Genomic DNA, 19,504 nt, shown 5'->3' with positions numbered 1-19,504 from the left:
ATGGACTTTAGCAAATGCAGTCTTTTCATACCTCACCCTGGTGGGTCAGCTCCAAACAAGCACTCTGGTAACATGCTCAGTTCCCTTTTGATACAGATCTGGGGTCTTTGAACCAGAGTTTCCAGAAGGGGGTTAGTATACAAAGGGTCTCTCGCCAGGGCGTGTAAAGGTGGGTTTCAGGGGAAAGATTTTGCATTCCCCTGCACATCTTGTGTTTCAGAAAGACCTTTCAGCTTCCTCATACCCTCCAGAGACGGCATTCATCAGCCTGCTGGGGAGGGCAGGAGGCAGCAGGGCTCGGGGAGGCCCGGGAAGGGGGGTAGCAAGGCTGGGGGCAGAAAGAGCAGGTCTCAGCGGATACCAGGACTCAGGGGGGCACAGGGAAAAGTAGGGCTGGGGGGGCACGGGGGCAGTAGCCGACCGCGGGGAAGCAAAGGGGGCAGCAGGGGGAGCCGGGGAGGGGGGCAGCAAGGCTGGGGGCGGGTGGGAGCAGGTCTCAGGGGATATCAGGACTCAGGGGGGCACAGGGAGAAGCAAGGCTGGGGGGGCACGGGGGCAGCAGCCAGCAGCGGGGGGGGGGGGACAAAAGTGGCAGGAGGGGGAGCCAGGCAGGGGGGCAGCAAGGCTGGGGGCGGGGGGAGCAGGCCTCGGGGGATATCAGGACTCAGGGGGGCACAGGGAGAAGCAAGGCTAGGGGGGCACGGGGGCAGCAGTCGGCAGCGGGGGGGGGGACAAAGGGGGCAGGAGGGGGAGCCGGGGAGGGGGGCAGCAAGGCTGGGGGTGGGGGAGCAGGCCTCGGGGGATATCAGGACTCAGGGGGGCACAGGGAGAAGCAGGGCTGGGAGGGTACGGGGGCAGCAGCCGACAGCAGGGGGGGGAAAAAGGGGGCAGGATGGGGAGCCGGGGAGGGGGGCAGAAAGGCTGGGGGTGGGGGGAGCAGGCCTCGGGGGATATCAGGACTCAGGGGGGCACAGGGAGAAGCAGGGCTGGGAGGGCAAGGGGGCAGCAGCCGGCAGCGGGGGGGAGGACAAAGGGGGCAGGAGGGGGAGCCGGGGAGGGGGGCAGCAAGGCTGGGGGCGGGGGGAGCAGGTCTCGGGGGATATCAGGACTCAGGGGGGCACAGGGAGAAGCAGGGCTGGGCGGGCAAGGGGGCAGCAGCCAGCAGCGGGGGGGGGGACAAAGGGGGCAGGAGGGGGAGCCGGGGAGGGGGGCAGCAAGGCTGGGGGTGGGGGAGCAGGCCTCGGGGGATATCAGGACTCAGGGGGGCACAGGGAGAAGCAGGGCTGGGCGGGGGGGCATGGGGGCAGCAGCCGGCCGCGGAGGGGGGGCAAAGGGGGCAGCCAGGCGGGGGGGTGGGGGCAGCAGGGCGCCCAGAGCCCGGGCGGCCGGGGCGGGGAGCGCGGAGCCGCCGCCTCCCGCTGCCATGGTAACCCCGGGGAGCGATGGCGGACGAGGACTCGGAGAGCGTCCGCACCGCGGAGTCCCAGGAGCTCGCAGCCCTGCCCCTGCCCCAGCTGGAGGCCCTGGTGCAGGAGACCTGGTACGGGACGGGGCTGGAGGGTCCATAATGCCCCAATCCCACATGGGGGCTGGGCACAGCGCACCCCCACCCCATGGAGGGTCTATAATGCCCCGATCCCACATGGGGGGCTGGGCACAGCGCACCCCCACCCCATGGAGGGTCCATAATGCCCCAATCCCACATGGGGGGCTGGTCACAGCACACCCCCACCCCATGGAGGGTCTATAATGCCCCAATCCCACATGGGGGCTGGGCACAGCGCACCCCCACCCCATGGAGGGTCTATAATGCCCCGATCCCACATGGGGGGCTGGGCACAGCGCACCCCCACCCCATGGAGGGTCCATAATGCCCCAATCCCACATGGGGGGCTGGTCACAGCACACCCCCACCCCATGGAGGGTCTATAATGCCCCAATCCCACATGGGGGCTGGGCACAGCGCACCCCCACCCCATGGAGGGTCCATAATGCCCCGATCCCACATGGGGGGCTGGTCACAGCACACCCCCACCCCATGGAGGGTCCATAATGCCCCGATCCCACATGGGAGGCTGGGCACAGCGCCCCCCAGCTCTCGTGTGGGGTCCATAATGCCCCGATCCCACATGGGGGGCTGGGCACAGCGCACCCCACTCCCTGGAGGGTCCATAATGCCCCGATCCCACATGGGAGGCTGGGCACAGCGCCCCCCAGCTCTCGTGTGGGGTCCATAATGCCCCGATCCCACATGGGGGCTGGGCACAGCGCACCCCCACTCCCTGGAGGGTCCATAATGCCCCGATCCCACATGGGGGGCTGGGCACAGCACACCCCCACCCCATGGAGGGTCCATAATGCCCCAATCCCACATGGGGGCTAGGCACAGCACACCCCTACCCCATGGAGGGTCTATAATGCCCCAATCCCACATGGGGGGCTGGTCACAGCACACCCCACTCCCTGGAGGGTCCATAATGCCCCCAATCCCACATGGGTGAGCTGGGCACAGCAGACCCCCACCCCATGGAGGGTCCATAATGCCCCGATCCCACATGGGGGGCTGGGCACAGCACACACCCATTCCACGGAGGGTGGTGGTGCTCAGATATAATCTCCCCCAGTCTTTATAATCAGGGCATGCTGAAGCAATACCTTCCCTATGGCCCTTACATGCAGGACTGTTTGAAAACCCCGTCCTCTGTACACAAGAAAGATAAATTATAACATGCTCCCTTCCCCCTCAGCTGGGTTTAATGCCCTCCATCCCTGACAAGAGAGCGGGGTTGGGGTTATGTTTTCCATGTAGATTAGTGCAAGGCTTGAAGCTGCTTCCACCCATATGCCTTTTGGTGTCTGTCCCCCGATGAAGGGTGAAGCATTGTGATATATTTGATAGTAAAGGAGGCATCTTGTGCGTATTTGTGAGCAAGGGCCATCATTCCAGACTGTTCAGGAACCATCTGCTAAACATTTTCTTCCCTTTATAATGAGTTCCCAGTAGATGATTCCATCTGTCAGTCGCTGGAAATAAAATGATGGAGCAAATATAACAGAGAGGAAATATACCAGGGATGTGGGTGGGTGGAGCTGTACAAAAGTCATGGATCACATGGGGTTTGGGGGTTACTGAGTGGTTAATTCTGTGGAGTCAGCACGGCCCCCTCAGAAAGGTGTGAGCCTTCTATGCAATCAGAAAGCTTTTAAGTCTGGTGGGTTTTCTGATAATTGACAGGAGCCCAGGGGGAGTTCTTGGCTTGGCCCCAATCAGAAACATGACAAAATAAGATCAGAGTAAAGTTGCTTTATCTACACCCTGATTGTGTGTGTCACTCACAACTGCTGATTTACTAGCTGGAGACAGTTCCCCAGTGGGGTGCTGCTTGTTCCAATCAGGAACTCCTTACTGGGATCAGGACTACCAGCAGGGATCCCTGTGCATGAAAGATCAGCCCCAGCTGCCCCAACAGAAGATTTGAAGGGGTGCTTTCAAAGTCCCCTTCTCCTAGAGCCTGAGTTCCCATTGACATCCATAGCAAACCTCCCAGGGATTTCAGTTTGAACAGGATTGGGGCTTTAATGAGCATGGGCCTGATTCTTTCATTTACCCCACTATTGCATCAAGAGGAGCGTCAAGTAATTTGTGTGCATCTATGGATATTTATGGTGCCCCACCTAAAATTTTCACCACTATGAGCCTTATGTTTCCCCTCTGGTTTCATACACTGACCATATGCTCTATCATCTCTTATACCTGAAAGTCAGAGCTTGCTCATTCCAACCTCTGCCTCCTTGCAGTCATGCCCTCTCCATTCTCAAAGTCGAGACAGAAATGTTTGAAAAATACTACAATAAGATGGAGTCAAAGGATCTGGTCAGCCATTTGCTGCCAAGTGTACACGGCTCCTCGCTGGACATGGGGCAGGTACGTTACAGAGCGACAGTTCGTGTTTGCAATGCAGTATTTCTGGGTCTGCCTGTCAACATGACTCTGATTACCCAGCCGCCTCTCTCTCGCTGCGATTCTCATTTAATGCTTGCGTGAGAAGAGGTACAAGGGGAGCAGTCACCCATAAACACATCCAATGGGCTTCCCTTTGCATCTCACCCAGTTTGAAATGTACCCTGGAATACTGGAAAAGAAGCGAGTGGAGCAGGAAAGTGATGTTTACCATGCAACATCTCTCCCTTACAGCCACAGTGCTTGGATGTCTTAGAAGGAAATTAACTACATACTTGAGGTGAGATGCCGCTGCTCTAGCAGGCATCAGGGTTTGCGCTGTTCCTTGCTGCAGCTGATTCAGTCTGAAGACCAATCCAGTTTTCAGTTTACCATTCACCCCAGAGACGCTATTCTTTTCTCTTATACCAGCGTTGCCAACCTGGGGCTCCGGAGCCACATGCGGCTCTTCAGAAGTTAATATGCGGCTCCTTGTCCAGGCACCGACTCTGGGGCTGGAGCTCCAGGTGCCAACTTTCCAGTATGCTGGGGGGTGCTCACTGCTCAACCTCTGGCTCTGCCACAGGCCCTGCCCCCACACCACCCCTTCCCGCCCCCTCCCCTTAGCCTGCCATGCCCTCGCTCTTCTCCCTCCCCCGCCCCAGAGCCTCCTGCACACCATGAAACAGCTGATCGGGAGGTGCGGGGAGGGAGGGGGAGGCACTGATCGGCGGGGCTGCTGGTGGGTGGGAGACATTGGGAGCGGGGGAGCTGATGGGGGGCTGCTGACGTATTACTGTGGCTCTTTGGCAATGTCCATTGGTAAATTCTGGCTCCTTCTCAGGCTCAGGTTGGCCACCCCTGTCTTATACGATAACACTTTGCCCTTCACGGCACCTGCCAGAGATCTGAAAGTACTTTATAAGCACTAATGAATTTCTGTAAGGTAGGCTTATCCACAATTTCACAAATCAGGAAACTGAGGCACAACGAGATTAAGAGACTTGTCTGAGGCCACACATCAAATCTGTGACAGGACCCACATCTCCCAGACTCTCCCTCTTGTGCTCCAGCTAGCACTTTCCTTTCTGCTTCCTTGCCACTGTGGCCTGTGATCAATGAGCTGGGCAGCCCCTGAGTTTGAGTTTCACCTTCTCAGCAGTTGCTCAAGGAGTGGGACCTCTGTAGGCACTCCTCACCCTGGTCTCCTTCATGGTGGCATATTGCACTGTCCCCAAGCCTCGAGCTGAGACTGGGGTAGCCTCTTTGGCACCTCCCAGATGGAGTGGAGTTTAAACAGCAATCAGAACAGCCCAAAAGGGGCTGCTACAAATGGACACCACTACTAAACAATCTACAAGCCTGATTCACAGTTACACTAAGGGTATGTCTACACTACGGAATAAGGTCGAATTTATAGAAGTCGTTTTTTTAGAAATCGGTTTTATAAATTCGAGTGTGTGTGTCCCCACAGAAAATGCTCTAAGTGCATTAAGTGCATTAACTCGGCGGAGCGCTTCCACAGTACCGAGGCAAGCGTCGACTTCCGGAGCGTTGCACTGTGGGTAGCTATCCCACAGTTCCCGCAGTCTCCGCTGCCCATTGGAATTCTGGGTTGAGATCCCAATGCCTGATGGGGCTAAAACATTGTCGCGGGTGGTTCTGGGTACATATCGTCAGCCTCCCGTTCCCTCCCTCCCCCCGTGAAAGCAAGGGCAGACAATCATTTCACGCCTTTTTTCCTGAGTTACCTGTGCAGACGCCATACCATGGCAAGCATGGAGCCCGCTCAGGTAACCGTCACCCTATGTCTCCTGGGTGCTGGCAGACGCGGTACGGCATTGCTACACAGTAGCAGCAACCCCTTGCCTTGTGGCAGCAGACGGTACAGTACGACTGGTAGCCGTCATCGTCATGTCTGAGGTGCTCCTGGTCGCCTCTGTGAGGTCGATCAGGAGCGCCTGGGCAGACATGGGCACAGGGACTAAATTTGGAGTGACTTGACCAGGTCATTCTCTTTAGTCCTGCAGTCAGTCCTATTGAACCGTCTTATGGTGAGCGGGCAGGCGATACGGACTGCTAGCAGTCGTGCTGTACCATCTTCTGCCGAGCAGTCATGAGATGTGGATGGCATGCAGTCCGTCTGCTGCCAGCCAAAGATGTAAAAGATAGATGGAGTGGGTCAAAACAAGAAATAGACCAGATTTGTTTTGTACTCATTTGCTTCCCCCCCCTCCCCTGTCTAGGGGACTCATTCTTCTAGATCACACTGCAGTCAAGGTGCAGCGAGGTAAATCTAGCCATGTATCAATCAGAGGCCAGGCTAACCTTCTTGCTCCAATAAGGACAATAACTTAGGTGCACCATTTCTTATTGGAACCCTCTGTGAAGTCCTGCCTGAAATACTCCTTGATGTAAAGCCACCCCCTTTGTTGATTTTAGCTCCCTGAAGCCAACCCTGTAAGCGCCCCTCCCAGCGTCAGAGCAATGGCAAACAATCGGGCATCTGCTGTCCAGAGCAGTCACAATGGAGCGCTCTGATGGGGCTAAAACATTATCGCGGGTGGTTCTGGGTACGTGTCGTCAGGCCCCCGTTCCCTCCCTCCCTCCGTGAAAGCAAGGGCAGACAATCATTTCGCGCCTTTTTTCCTGAGTTACCTGTGCAGACGCCATACCACAGCAAGCATGGAGCCCGCTCAGGTAACCGTCACCCTATGTCTCCTGGGTGCTGGCAGACGCGGTACGGCTTTGCTGCACAGTAGCAGCAACCCCTTGCCTTCTGGCAGCAGACGGTGCAATACGATTGGTAGTCGTCCTCATCGTGTCCGAGGTGCTCCTGGCCGCGTCGGCTGGGAGCGCCTGGGCAGACATGGGCGCAGGGACTAAATTTGGAGTGACTTGACCAGGTCATTCTCTTTAGTCCTGCAGTCAGTCCTATTGAACCGTCTTATGGTGAGCAGGCAGGCGATACGGACTGCTAGCAGTCGTACTGTACCATCTTCTGCCAGGCAGGCAAGAGATGAGGATTGCTAGCAGTCGTATTGCACCATCTTCTGCCAGGCAGGCAAGAGATGGGGATGGCTAGCAGGCGTACTGTACCATCTTCTGCCGAGCAGCCATGAGATGTGGATGGCATGCAGTCCTTCTGCACCGTCTGCTGCCAGCCAAAGATGTAAAAGATAGATGGAGTGGGTCAAAACAAGAAATAGACCAGATTTGTTTTGTACTCATTTGCCTCCTCCCCTGTCTAGGGGACTCATTCCTCTAGGTCACACTGCAGTCACTCACAGAGAAGGTGCAGCGAGGTAAATCTAGCCATGTATCAATCAGAGGCCAGGCTAACCTCCTTGTTCCAATAACAACGATAACTTAGGTGCACCATTTCTTATTGGAACCCTCCGTGCAGTCCTGCCTGAAATACTCCTTGATGTACAGGCACCCCCTTTGTTGATTTTAGCTTCCTGAAGCCAACCCTGTAAGCCGTGTCGTCAGTCGCCCCTCCCTCCGTCAGAGCAACGGCAGACAATCGTTCCGCGCCTTTTTTCTGTGCGGACGCCATACCACGGCAAGCATGGAGCCCGCTCAGCTCACTTTGGCAATTAGGAGCACATTAACCACCACACGCATTATTCAGCAGTATATGCAGCACCAGAACATGGCAACGCGATACCGGGCGAGGAGGCGACGTCAGCGCGGTCCCGTGAGTGATCAGGACATGGACACAGATTTCTCTGAAAGCATGGGCCCTGACAATGCATGCATCATGGTGCTAATGGGGCAGGTTCATGCTGTGGAACGCCGATTCTGGGCTCGGGAAACAAGCACAGACTGGTGGGACCGCATAGTGTTGCAGGTCTGGGACGATTCCCAGTGGCTACGAAACTTTCGCATGCGTAAGGGCACTTTCATGGAACTTTGTGACTTGCTTTCCCCTGTCCTGAAGCGCATGAATACCAAGATGAGAGCAGCCCTCACAGTTGAGAAGCGAGTGGCGATAGCCCTGTGGAAGCTTGCAACGCCAGACAGCTACCGGTCAGTTGGGAATCAATTTGGAGTGGGCAAATCTACTGTGGGGGCTGCTGTGATGCAAGTAGCCCACGCAATCAAAGATCTGCTGATATCAAGGGTAGTGACCCTGGGAAATGTGCAGGTCATAGTGGATGGCTTTGCTGCAATGGGATTCCCTAACTGTGGTGGGGCTATAGATGGAACCCATATCCCTATCTTGGCACCAGAGCACCAAGCCGCCGAGTACATAAACCGCAAGGGGTACTTTTCGATAGTGCTGCAAGCTCTGGTGGATCACAAGGGACGTTTCACCAACATCAACGTGGGATGGCCGGGAAAGGTGCATGATGCTCGCATCTTCAGGAACTCTGGTCTGTTTCAAAAGCTGCAGGAAGGGACTTTATTCCCAGACCAGAAAATAACTGTTGGGGATGTTGAAATGCCTATATGTATCCTTGGGGACCCAGCCTACCCCTTAATGCCATGGCTCATGAAGCCGTACAGGCCGCCTGGACAGTGGTCAGGAGCTGTTCAACTACAGGCTGAGCAAGTGCAGAATGGTGGTAGAATGTGCATTTGGACGTTTAAAGGCGCGCTGGCGCAGTTTATTGACTCGCTTAGACCTCAGCGAAACCAATATTCCCACTGTTATTACTGCTTGCTGTGTGCTCCACAATATCTGTGAGAGTAAGGGGGAGACGTTTATGGCGGGGTGGGAGGTTGAGGCAAATCGCCTGGCTGCTGGTTACGCGCAGCCAGACACCAGGGCGGTTAGAAGAGCACAGGAGGGCGCGGTACGCATCAGAGAAGCTTTGAAAAACAGTTTCATGACTGGCCAGGCTACGGTGTGAAAGTTCTGTTTGTTTCTCCTTGATGAACCCCCCCACCCCTTGGTTCACTCTACTTCCCTGTAAGCTAACCACCCTCCCCTCCTCCCTTTAATCATTGCTTGCAGAGCCAATAAAGTCATTGCTGCTTCACAGTCATGCATTCGTTATTCATTCATCACACAAATAGGGGGATGACTACCAAGGTATCCCAGGAGGGGTGGTGGAGGAGGGAAGGAAAATGCCACACAGCACTTTAAGCACAGCACTTTAAAAGTTTACAACTTTAAAATTTATTGAATGACAGCCTTCTTTTTTTTGGGCAATCCTCTGTGGGGGAGTGGCTGGTTGGCCGGAGGCCTCCCCACCGCGTTCTTGGGCGTCTGGGTGTGGAGGCTATGGAACTTGGGGAGGAGGGCGGTTGGTTACAGAGGGGCTGCAGTGGCAGTCTGTGCTCCAGCTGCCTTTGCTGCAGCTCAACCATACACTGGAGCATACTGGTTTGGTCCTGCAGCAGCCTCAGCATTGAATCCTGCCTCCTCTCATCACGCTGCCGCCACCTTTGAGCTTCAGCCCTGTCTTCAGCCCGCCACTTACTCTCTTCAGCCCGCCACTTACTCTCTTCAGCCCTCCACCTCTCCTCCCGGTCATTTTGTGCTTTCCTGCACTCTGACATTATTTGCCTCCACGCATTCGTCTGTGCTCTGTCAGTGTGGGAGGACAGCATGAGCTCGGAGAACATTTCATCGCGAGTGCGTTTTTTTTTCTTTCTAAGCTTCACTAGCCTCTGGGAAGGAGAAGATCCTGTGATCATTGAAACACATGCAGCTGGTGGAGAAAAAAAAAGGGACAGCGGTATTTAAAAAGACACATTTTATAAAACAGTGGCTACACTCTTTCAGGGTAAACCTTGCTGTTAACATTACATACATAGCACATGTGCTTTCGTTACAAGGTCGCATTTTGCCTCCTCCCACCGCGTGATTTTGGTTGAATGCCAGCAAACATACACTGCAATGCTTTGTTCTACAGTGATTCCCCAGTACGTGTTGCTGGCCTGGAGTGGTAAAGTGTCCTACCATGAAGGACGAAATAAGGCTGCCCTCCCCAGAAACCTTTTGCAAAGGCAGAACCGCAAATGCCAGGGCAAAGTAATCCTTTCACATGCTTGCTTTTAAACCATGTATAGCATTTTAAAAGGTACACTCACCAGAGGTCCCTTCTCCGCCTGCTGAGTCCAGGAGGCAGCCTTGGGTGGGTTCGGGGGGTACTGGCTCCAGGTCTAGGGTGAGAAACAGTTCCTGGCTGTCGGGAAAACCGGTTTCTCCGCTTGCTTGCTGTGAGCTATCTACAACCTCATCATCATCATCTTCTTCGTCCCCAAAACCTACTTCTGTATTGCCTCCATCTCCATTGAAGGAGTCAAACAACACGGCTGGGGTAGTGGTGGCTGAACCCCCTAAAATGGCATGCAGCTCATCATAGAAGCGGCATGTTTGGGGCTCTGACCCAGAGCGGCTGTTCGCCTCTCTGGTTTTCTGGTAGGCTTGCCTCAGCTCCTTCAGTTTCACGCGGCACTGCTTCGGGTCCCTGTTATGGCCTCTGTCCTTCATGCCCTGGGAGATTTTCAGAAAGGTTTTGGCATTTCGAAAACTGGAACGGAGTTCTGATAGCACGGATTCCTCTCCCCAAACAGCGATCAGATCCCGTACCTCCCGTTCAGTCCATGCTGGAGCTCTTTTGCGATTCTGGGACTCCATCATGGTCACCTCTGCTGATGAGCTCTGCATGGTCACCTGCAGCTTGCCACGCTGGCCAAACAGGAAATGAGATTCAAAAGTTCGCGGTTCTTTTCCTGTCTACCTGGCCAGTGCATCTGAGTTGAGAGCGCTGTCCAGAGCGGTCATAATGGAGCACTCTGGGATAGCTCCCGGAGGCCAATACCATCGAATTGTGTCCACAGTACCCCAAATTCGAGCCGGCAACGTCGATTTAAGCGCTAATCCACTTGTCAGGGGTGGAGTAAGGAAATCGATTTTAAGAGCCCTTTAAGTCGAAATAAAGGGCTTCATTGTGTGGACGGGTGCAGGTTTAAATCGATTTAACGCTGCTAAATTCGACCTAAAGTCCTAGTGTAGACCAGGGCTTAAGCCACTTTACATTGCTAATTTGCACCCTTTTTAAGGCCCCTTTATGCTGCCACTGTGAGTCTGGCTTCAATGCAGAGTTAACTCAGATGATTGGGAGCTGGGTTAGGGTAGCCCAGGGCTGAGCAGTCACACTGCAGAGCCCTGCCCAAGTTACTGGGTCCTCACTTGTTCTGCACCCACCTGTATGTTGCTGGGACTTCTGGGGGCACATCCAATGGGTCTTTGTGCTGCAGAGCACTGAGCTGCTCTGTGAGTCTTTCCCAGTGAACTGCGGGAGAACTTGTCTGTTCTTCTGGATACCTGGGAATTGTGGGAAGACATTGAAGGAGTATCAGCACCCAAGGGATTTAGTTTGCATCATCACTGCCAAGTGGGTGCATTACTTGCTCACGTGAAAGCCTCGCTCAAACTTTAGCCTACTAGCCCAGGTTGAAAGCACCACCCAACTTGGGTAAGAGAGTTTTGTGTGTGTACGGGAAGGGAGTTGGAGCAACATGTGGGTAAGTGCCTGCAGTGAAGACATACCCTAAGTGTAAATGAGAATCAGGCCCATCATGTGTCTACAGATCCCTCACAGTCACTGTGGTTATTTCCTATTCTAAGTACAGGAAAAATACAAAAAGAAAAGGAGTACTTGTGGCACCTTAGAGACTAACCAATTTATTTGAGCATAAGCTTTCGTGAGCTACAGCTCACTTCATCGGATGCATACTATGGAAACTGCAGAAGACATTATATACACAGAGACCATGAAACAATACCTCCTCCCACCCCACTCTCCTGCTGGTAATACAGTACCGTTGGCAAACATTGACTTTTTAATGGCAACCACTTTGAATGGGTCCTGTTGCTATCTACTTGCTCCTTCAGTTCTTTGTTTCTCCGGATTGCAGACACGTCCTAGACGTAAATCTAAATCCCGCGCTGCAGCAGATCGTTTTATAGGCCTGACAGTGCAACAGAAGAATGATCTAGCGCAGCGGGAGCTGGATGAGATGAAGGAAGAAATTCAGAAGACCAAGGGGGATTCTGAACGGATTATACAAAACTACCAGGTACAGCCTTCCATGAGCTGTAGAATCCCTAGTGTAGTGAGTGAGACGCCTCTGTAGCTCGGGGGGAACACCCTACACCCCCATGTTCATCTTTTCTTTTTTTTATTTCACACTGATGTGATACCAGAGTAACACCATTTAAATCAATGCAGATACTCTGATTTTTACAGTGGCATAACTGAGATTCATCTCAGAATCTATGCCAGGAGTTGCTTACTTACTACACCTTGTAGTTCAGGGAGGAAATGTTGGGATTTTAAAGAATCACCTTTGCTTAACTGAGTAGGCAGGTTTGCTTGATACAGCACCATGAGTGTTAGATCTGCCGATCCATGTGCCCCTTCACCCAACAAGTTTTTGTTTTTTGAGGTCCCTAAAAATTGCAAAGAGGTCTTTAAATGGCAGTGCTGCCTGGATTCCTAATCCAGAACATCAACACAAATCAATTTTGAAGGGTTTCTTCTATACTATAAAGACATATTTCTTTTCTTTCCTCCCACCCACTTCTGTGTTGGGAGAGTGAAATAGAACCCTTTGATTAGGCTAAATGGTTAGAACCTAACTGTCTCATCCTGAACATCCATATGTTCTAATCAAAAATAGTGTTTTGAACACAACCTTTCCTTCAGACTTGGTAGATCTGGAGATATTTGCAAGTCAAGGCAGAACTGATTAATCCTGAAACTCAACTACGGTAGATGTTTTGCTTTTCTTGTTCTTCAATGAATGAGAGATTGATATTATTACCAAAACATCACTGCCACAGGGCAAATAGGGCAGAATTCACTGACGTTAATGGATTTATGCCAACAGAGAACTTGTCCCACCATTCCTATATGTTGTTCTCCACCCCAAGGCCCAAAAAATGAATGGGAGATGACATCTCTTTACTATAATGTGACTTCCATTCTACAGGCTGTCATGGAAGAAGCAGCTATTCGGTGGGCTGATATTAAGAAAGCCATGTGCAACTTTAACAAAGACATTATCCAAACAATATCCAAGAAGAAAGGGAGTGTCACAGCAACTGAGAAGGTGCTGAGATACCTTGAGGAGAAGAACCACTACAGGGTCAGTTCAGAGTTGTGTATTTATACATTTATCATATACCAGGCTAAACAGTTTAGACAAAATCCTGATCCATGAGTAATCTCTGCCACGTTTTGGGCCATAGGTAGACCTACCTTGGCAAGTCTGTTTGGATATCTCGCTTTACCTTAAAAACAATAAGGAGTCTGGTGGCACCTTAAAGACTAACAGATTTATTTGGGCATAAGCTTTCGTGGGTAAAACAATTCACTGTTACAGTAGTGCAGGGGTCGGCAACCTTTGGCACGTGTGCCAAAGACGGCACGCGAGCCGATTTTTAATGGCACACTGCTGCCTGCCAGGTCCCAGCCACCGGCCCCGCTCAGCCTGCTGCCGAACCCCAGGCCGGGACCCCGGCAGGCAGCAGCGAGCCATTAAAAATCCTGCCCGCCCCGGCCACTCTTCTCCTCCCCCAGGGCAGGGTGAAGAAGCTTGGCCCTGCCGGCTGCTGCTGCAGGGCAGGCAAGTTCCCCCTCCCCTGCCTCTCCCCCCAGCGTGCTGGGTTCCTGCCCCTCCTCCTCTCCCTCCCTCCCTGCTCAGGATCAGCTGATGGCCCTTTCGAGGGAGGGAGAGAAGCGGAGCGCACTCGCTGCTCCCAGGAGAAGGCGGAGGAGAGGTGGGGACGGGACCTTGGGGAAGGGGGCTGGAATCAGGGCATATCCCCTCAAGCCCCCTGCTGTGAGCCACTCTGGGCAGGGGGCTGGGAGCACCCCCACGATCCCAGCCCACACCCTCAGCCCTCTGCCTTGACCCCTGTACCTCCCCCCACATACCCCAGCCCCCGGCCCTGACCCTTGCACCCCCCCTCACACACACCCCAGCCCTCTTCCCTGACCCCTGCACCCCCTCACACACGCCCCAGCCCTCTGCCCTGACCCCTGCACCCCCTCACACACACCCAGCCCTCTGCCCTGACCCCTGCATCCCCCACACACCCCAGCCTCCTGCCCTGACCCCTGCACCCCTTACGACCCGAGCCCTGACTCCAGTACCCCCCACACATACCCAGTCCCCCCACACCCCATGCGTTGACTTCTGCACCCCCTCACATGCCCCCAGCCCCCTGCCCTGACTCCTGCACCACCCACATATACCCAGCCCCCTCACACCCCATGTCCTAACTCTTGCACCCCCTACATTCCCACCCCCACCCTGAGCACCAAACGGGAGCTCCTGCACCTCCCCGCACCTTCCCACCTGCACCCCTCGCACCAAATGGGAGCTGCCCAGGTAAGCACTCCACAACCCAACCCTAAGCCCCCTCCCTCATTCTAGCTCCTGGCCAGACCCTACACCCCAACCCCCAGCCTGCTCCTTCACCCCCAGCCCTGTGCTCAGTACACTCCCACCCTCAGCGCTGAGAGAGAGGAAGAGAAGGGGCGAGAACCAGGGAGAAGGTAGGTACCCACTCTATGTGGGAAGGGCCGGGATCCCAGACCGGCAGTGGACTGAGCAGGGCTGGCAGCCGGAACCCTGGCTGGCAGGAGCCGGTGGACTGAACCCCAGGCTGGCAGCGGGCTGAGCTGCTCAGCCCACTGCCGGTCTGGGGTCCTGGCCGCCGGCCCCGCTCAGCCTGCTGCCGGTCTGGGGTTCTGGCTGCCGGCCCCTTGCCAGCCGGGGTCCCGGCCGCAGGCCCCGCTCAGCCCGCTGCCGGTCTGGGGTTCTGGTTGCTGGCCCCTTGCCAGCCAGGGTCCCGGCCCCAGGCCCCGCTCAGCTTGCTGCCGGCCTAGGTGAACGGAACCCCAGGCCAGCGGCGGGCTGAGCAGGCCAGCGGCATGAGATCAGCATTTTAATTTAATTTTAAAAGAAGCTTCTTAAACATTTTGAAAACCTTGTTTACTTTACATACGACAATAGTTTCGTTATCGAAAATATAGACTTATAGAAAGAGACCTTCTAAAAACCGTTAACATGTATGAGTGGCACGCGAACCCTTCAGTTAGAGTGAATAAATGAAGACTCCCCACACCGCTTCTGAAAGGTTGCCGACTCCTGCAGTAGTGCATTAGGAGCCAGCTTGGTGGCTCACCAATGACCTGTCCTCCAGCCAAGACACAGGAGCTTTGGCACACGCATGACTGCAGGGCTCACCTATGCACAGCCTAGTAGAGGTTGGAGGAGTTGCACGGCTGATGTAGGTGGGATTTGGGGCAAGGTGCTGTCCGGGTTGCTGTCAGAGCATTTCTTACTGACTGATTTATATAGAGGGGCATGAACAAGAGCCTCTTGGGGATGCTGCCTCCCCTCCTTCTCTGGCCAGTGAGAAAGTGCTGTGGCTTGGAAGAATGGGAGCGTCCCAATAGGAAGTGGAACCCGGGGACTCTCTCCTGTTGGGTCCCGCTGTGCCAGTGACGGAGAGAGAGCAGGGGCCGTGACCGTATATCCCGGTGTCTTTTTTAGGATGCGATGAAAGAAAAATTGCGTTTGAAAAATGATTCCCTCAAAGTGCAGAAGAAAAAATTACAGCTGCAGCTCAAGCAGGTGGGTAAAGACTGAAGAGAGCCGGTGATGCTGCAGCCCTCTGAAGAGGAGGCAGGGAGACTTCAGGGGCTCACCCAGACCGGGGAGTCTCATGTTTCTGAGCATCTTCTCTGCGTCTCATCTTAACTCCTGTGTTTGGGAGAGATTTTAGTCATCTCGGAGTTTATTGAGAAAAGGCCCCAACCTAGAGCACCTTGTATGCCTGAGGCAGGCCCCAAAGCAGCTTAAAACCCGTGAGAAGATTGTACAGGGTGACCGCAGCCGAGCTCCTGCAGAGTGGGAATTTGCACCCTTTTTGTGCTGTGGAGAAGATCTTGGGTGGATCTTTGCAGCCCCTCCTGGAAGGGGTAGTGTGGGTGTCGCAGGAACACAGCCAGTGGTGCTGGGTTCAGGCACTGCATGGATCCACTGAACGGCAACCCAGATTCGGAAGGAAGCAGCAGGTTGTGTCCGCTACTCCTCCCCATGCCCTGAGTTAGCAGCCTGGCCAGGTTGGGTTGAGGATTCCAGCCTTTAGGACCCCCCGCCCCAACTTGCTGTCCCGACAGAGCAACGCCTTATTATGTGGCATTTAGCCTCAGATCAGGAATTGATCCTGCTTTGAGCAGGGGGTTGGACTAGATGACCTCCTGAGGTCCCTTCCAACCCTGATAGTCTATGATTCTATCATCAGCCTCTGTGTCTTTGCTGGCTTACAGAAGGAAGAGATGGGCGAGGCACTCCATGAGGTTGATTTCCAGCAGCTGAAGATTGAGAACGCTCAGTTTCTGGAGAAGATTGATGAGAGGAACCGGGACCTGCTACAGATAAAATTGACAGTGGGAAACACTCTTCAAATCTTCAATTCCTACAAAGTGAGTCAAGCCCATGGCTCCTGGATTCTCTTTTTCTCTTTATCTCCTGCAGGGTAAGAGAGGGAGGGGGGTGCTTAACACTGTCCTTCTCTCACACACACACACTCTCTCTATTTCCAGGACATCTCTTTCAATCAGAGGCATTTTTATTCCTGTTAACAGCTGCCTGACTTGCCTGCAAGACACATTCCAGCAGGTGGGGGCTGGAAGTTGGCACCTGCCCTGGAATTTTTGGAACCATTCCTTTGTTGATGGATTTGCCTGCCTGTAAAGATCCCTACATTTGCTGTGGCTGTTAGGGTTTGTTCTGATACATCCTTCTGATGTGTGTTTTGTGGCATCCACATGTGATGGTGCAAAGCTGAAAACATTGCAGTGTGGTTATTTTGTCTCACAGGGCAGTAAGCAGTAACCTTAGCACTGACCTACCTAGAGACTTTTGTATATCCTTGCAGCTGTGATCTCATCAGTTATGCAGGGTTAAGACTACCCAGTCCTTGGATGGGTGATCTTCAAGAAAAATCCAGGTGGTGCTGCAGGTGGCATAGGTGACTCATTAGGTGGAATCCTCCCCTCTGAGTCAATACTAAGGTTGGGGCACTGTGTCTCTCAGCTGTAATATAAAAAAGAGGGATGTGGTCACTAAAGGTCCAGCCCACGGCAGTTTTTGCGAAAGTTGGGATATTGGGCATAGTATCCTGGTCAAAATAACACCGTAGGCATTTCTAGTACACCTGCGCTTCCCCTCCACTCCTGCCTCCAGCAGGGTTACTGCATTCCACCCCAGAGCTGGCTGCACCTCTGTGGGAGGAAAAATGAAGAGCTTGTCAGTCCATTGCATATTTTAGGATCCCGGGGTATGGCTACCTACCTTATAAACCAAGGGGGAGATTTTCACAGGCATGAGCAACTCCCACCGACAGTCAGTGGCTCTGGATGGTTTACTCCTTTGGCAATCTTCCCCCGAGTTATTGTTAAACTACACTGGGAAAGGGCAGGGGAGCAGTAGTTCTACCTCTCGCAATATCAGGACACGGGCCCCACTCTGCCTCACTGCTCCTTGATGACGTGTTGGCTACCAAGTAACACCATGCTCGACTGTGTGAAACAAAGGCTAGATCCTGAGGCTGCCATCTACAAGGGAAACTCAGAAATGAGATGCCACGTTGATCGATGCATTCTACGATGAACAGGAGTAGGGAGCAGAGTCCCGGAAGGCCAGCCAGAGATAAAGCTTGATGAGAGCCTTGGTGTAGTGAGTAAAGGGACTCTAGCTTTCCGTGTTCATTGATGAGCCGTTGCCCTCCTTCTTCCCCTCCTTTGGGCTCGCTGACTTTACCGCATTGTGCTGTTTCAGAGAAAGCTGCAGAACGCCACCGCAGCATCCGCCTGCCTGATGAAAGATATCTCCCAGAGGAAGGAGGCGCTGGAGAAGATGGAAAGGGAAACCATCCTGGTGGAGGAGGTAGTAGGAACATCAGAAATAATCAGCACAGTGATTGTGGGTTTACTTGTTTTTTTAATCCAGAAATTTCATGTTATGAGACCATTTCTTTTAAGATTTTCTAACACTGGATTACTGCATAGACTAGTAAGTGAGGCTGGTATTGAATTACACCCAAATTTTGATCCCAGTTCCACGTAAGGCCGGAGTAATGCCATTCAAGTCAGTCGACCCAGTTCCGCTCACACGCTTGTTTTGCGCTATTGGTAACTCTATCAACCTCTGCGGAGTTACTCGAGTTATACTGACGGGATCGCAATCTGGCGCCACGGCTCTTTGTAAGCTGCCCTTTACTGGTGTAGCAATGGGAGTCATTTCATTCCCGCAGCAGTCGAGAGGGACTTTAAAACACACAAGTCAGGAGATGAGGGAATGAAGATTCTCAAAGCACTGTTAACTTGGCCACATACTTAGATTGGAAGCTCTTTGAGACAGAGACTGTCTTTTTGTGCTGGGCTTGTACAGCGCCTAGCACAATGGGGCCTGATCTCCAATTAGGGCTCCTAGACACGACCCCATACAAATAAGAGATGATCATAATATTATCATAAATTGTCTACTACGTATGTAATTAGCAAAGGAATATTTCAACATTACAGTATATTGTAATACTAGAAGCTGGGGTGCCTAAAGTTATGCTGTGAAATTTACATTCAGGCACCTGCAGGCAAGCGCCCTGGTACCCAAAAGGCTGTGTACCTGCAGCTTTGATTGAAGTCAGCAGGATTTAGTGGTGCTGTGAAAACTAGTTCACTTTAGGTGCTGAAGGATGGAGTTTGGACCTTAACTTTAGACACCCAGCTTTGGCATAGCTTCCTGCATTTAATATCCTTCCTCTTTTTAGAGGCAATGCCCTTCCCACTCCAAGGAAGGCACGAAGGAGGGCCCCAGCTGTGTTTTGTGCCACTCCACTGTCCCAGGCTGTAGCACCAGGGAGTTGCCCAGTGAGTTCAAGCAGCTCCGGAGTGCCCCTGGCAGATAGGAAACCGAAACGCCAAGAGCAGCTGCATTCTGCACAGCTTAATCGCTTGACCTTCAGTTTTAGGGGGATGGATTTTTTTTTCCAAATTGCCACTTTGCAGAAAGCAATGTCCCACCTAATCTACCTGCCCTGGATCCTTTTCCTCTCTCAGGAACGAACCAAAGCAAAGGGTGTGAATAAGCAGCTGCGGCAGCAGCTCTCAGATTACAGAGTGCCCCCAGTGGTGAAGTACGTCAATCAGAAGATGGCCATCGATGACCTGGAAAACAATATTAAGATATGGGAGAGGAAGGTGGAGATCGCCGAGGTACAGTAAGACAAGAACTCCCGGAGTCTGTAGTCTGTCAGTTTCTGTGTCCTTCCCTGTATACAGCTGGGGTTTAACTTCCAGAGGGCATCTATCTGTGCCCACCCACATTCATACGATTATGGTGAAGGGGTCTGATGCTTTTTACAAACCAGGCAGCATGAGTGGGCGATTTTAGTTGTGGTTTTAACTACAGCATAATTGAACAACTCGACGTGCTTCCTGTTTACAAAGCAGCGATCATGTCATAGCCTGAATGTATTCAGAGGACAGAGTGTATCTAACAATTGAGCTCTGAGACTGGAAC

The 19,504-nt window shown here is 53.2% G+C and overlaps 1 protein-coding gene across 5 annotated transcripts in view; it reads left to right on the top strand.

The window, feature by feature from the left end:
- Nucleotides 1-1,412: 1,412 nt before the first annotated feature.
- The window catches only part of CFAP263 (cilia and flagella associated protein 263), a 37,996-nt gene continuing 19,904 nt past the window's right edge, over nt 1,413-19,504 (top strand). For all 5 annotated transcript variants that reach the window (XM_048870642.2, XM_048870645.2, XM_048870644.2 and 2 more), the window contains exons 1-8: nt 1,413-1,540; nt 3,799-3,925; nt 11,819-11,980; nt 12,896-13,051; nt 15,470-15,550; nt 16,249-16,404; nt 17,762-17,869; nt 19,042-19,197. In XM_048870642.2, coding sequence (XP_048726599.1) covers nt 1,443-1,540; nt 3,799-3,925; nt 11,819-11,980; nt 12,896-13,051; nt 15,470-15,550; nt 16,249-16,404; nt 17,762-17,869; nt 19,042-19,197 — 1,044 coding nt within the window. In that variant the 5' untranslated portion in view covers nt 1,413-1,442. The remainder of the gene's footprint in view (nt 1,541-3,798; nt 3,926-11,818; nt 11,981-12,895; nt 13,052-15,469; nt 15,551-16,248; nt 16,405-17,761; nt 17,870-19,041; nt 19,198-19,504) is intronic.

The sequence above is a fragment of the Caretta caretta genome, chromosome 12 (assembly GCF_965140235.1).
Source record: "Caretta caretta isolate rCarCar2 chromosome 12, rCarCar1.hap1, whole genome shotgun sequence".
Classification (NCBI taxonomy): domain Eukaryota; kingdom Metazoa; phylum Chordata; order Testudines; family Cheloniidae; genus Caretta; species Caretta caretta.
Note: the sequence above shows the minus strand (reverse complement) of the source record. Positions and strands in the feature narration are given on the sequence as shown.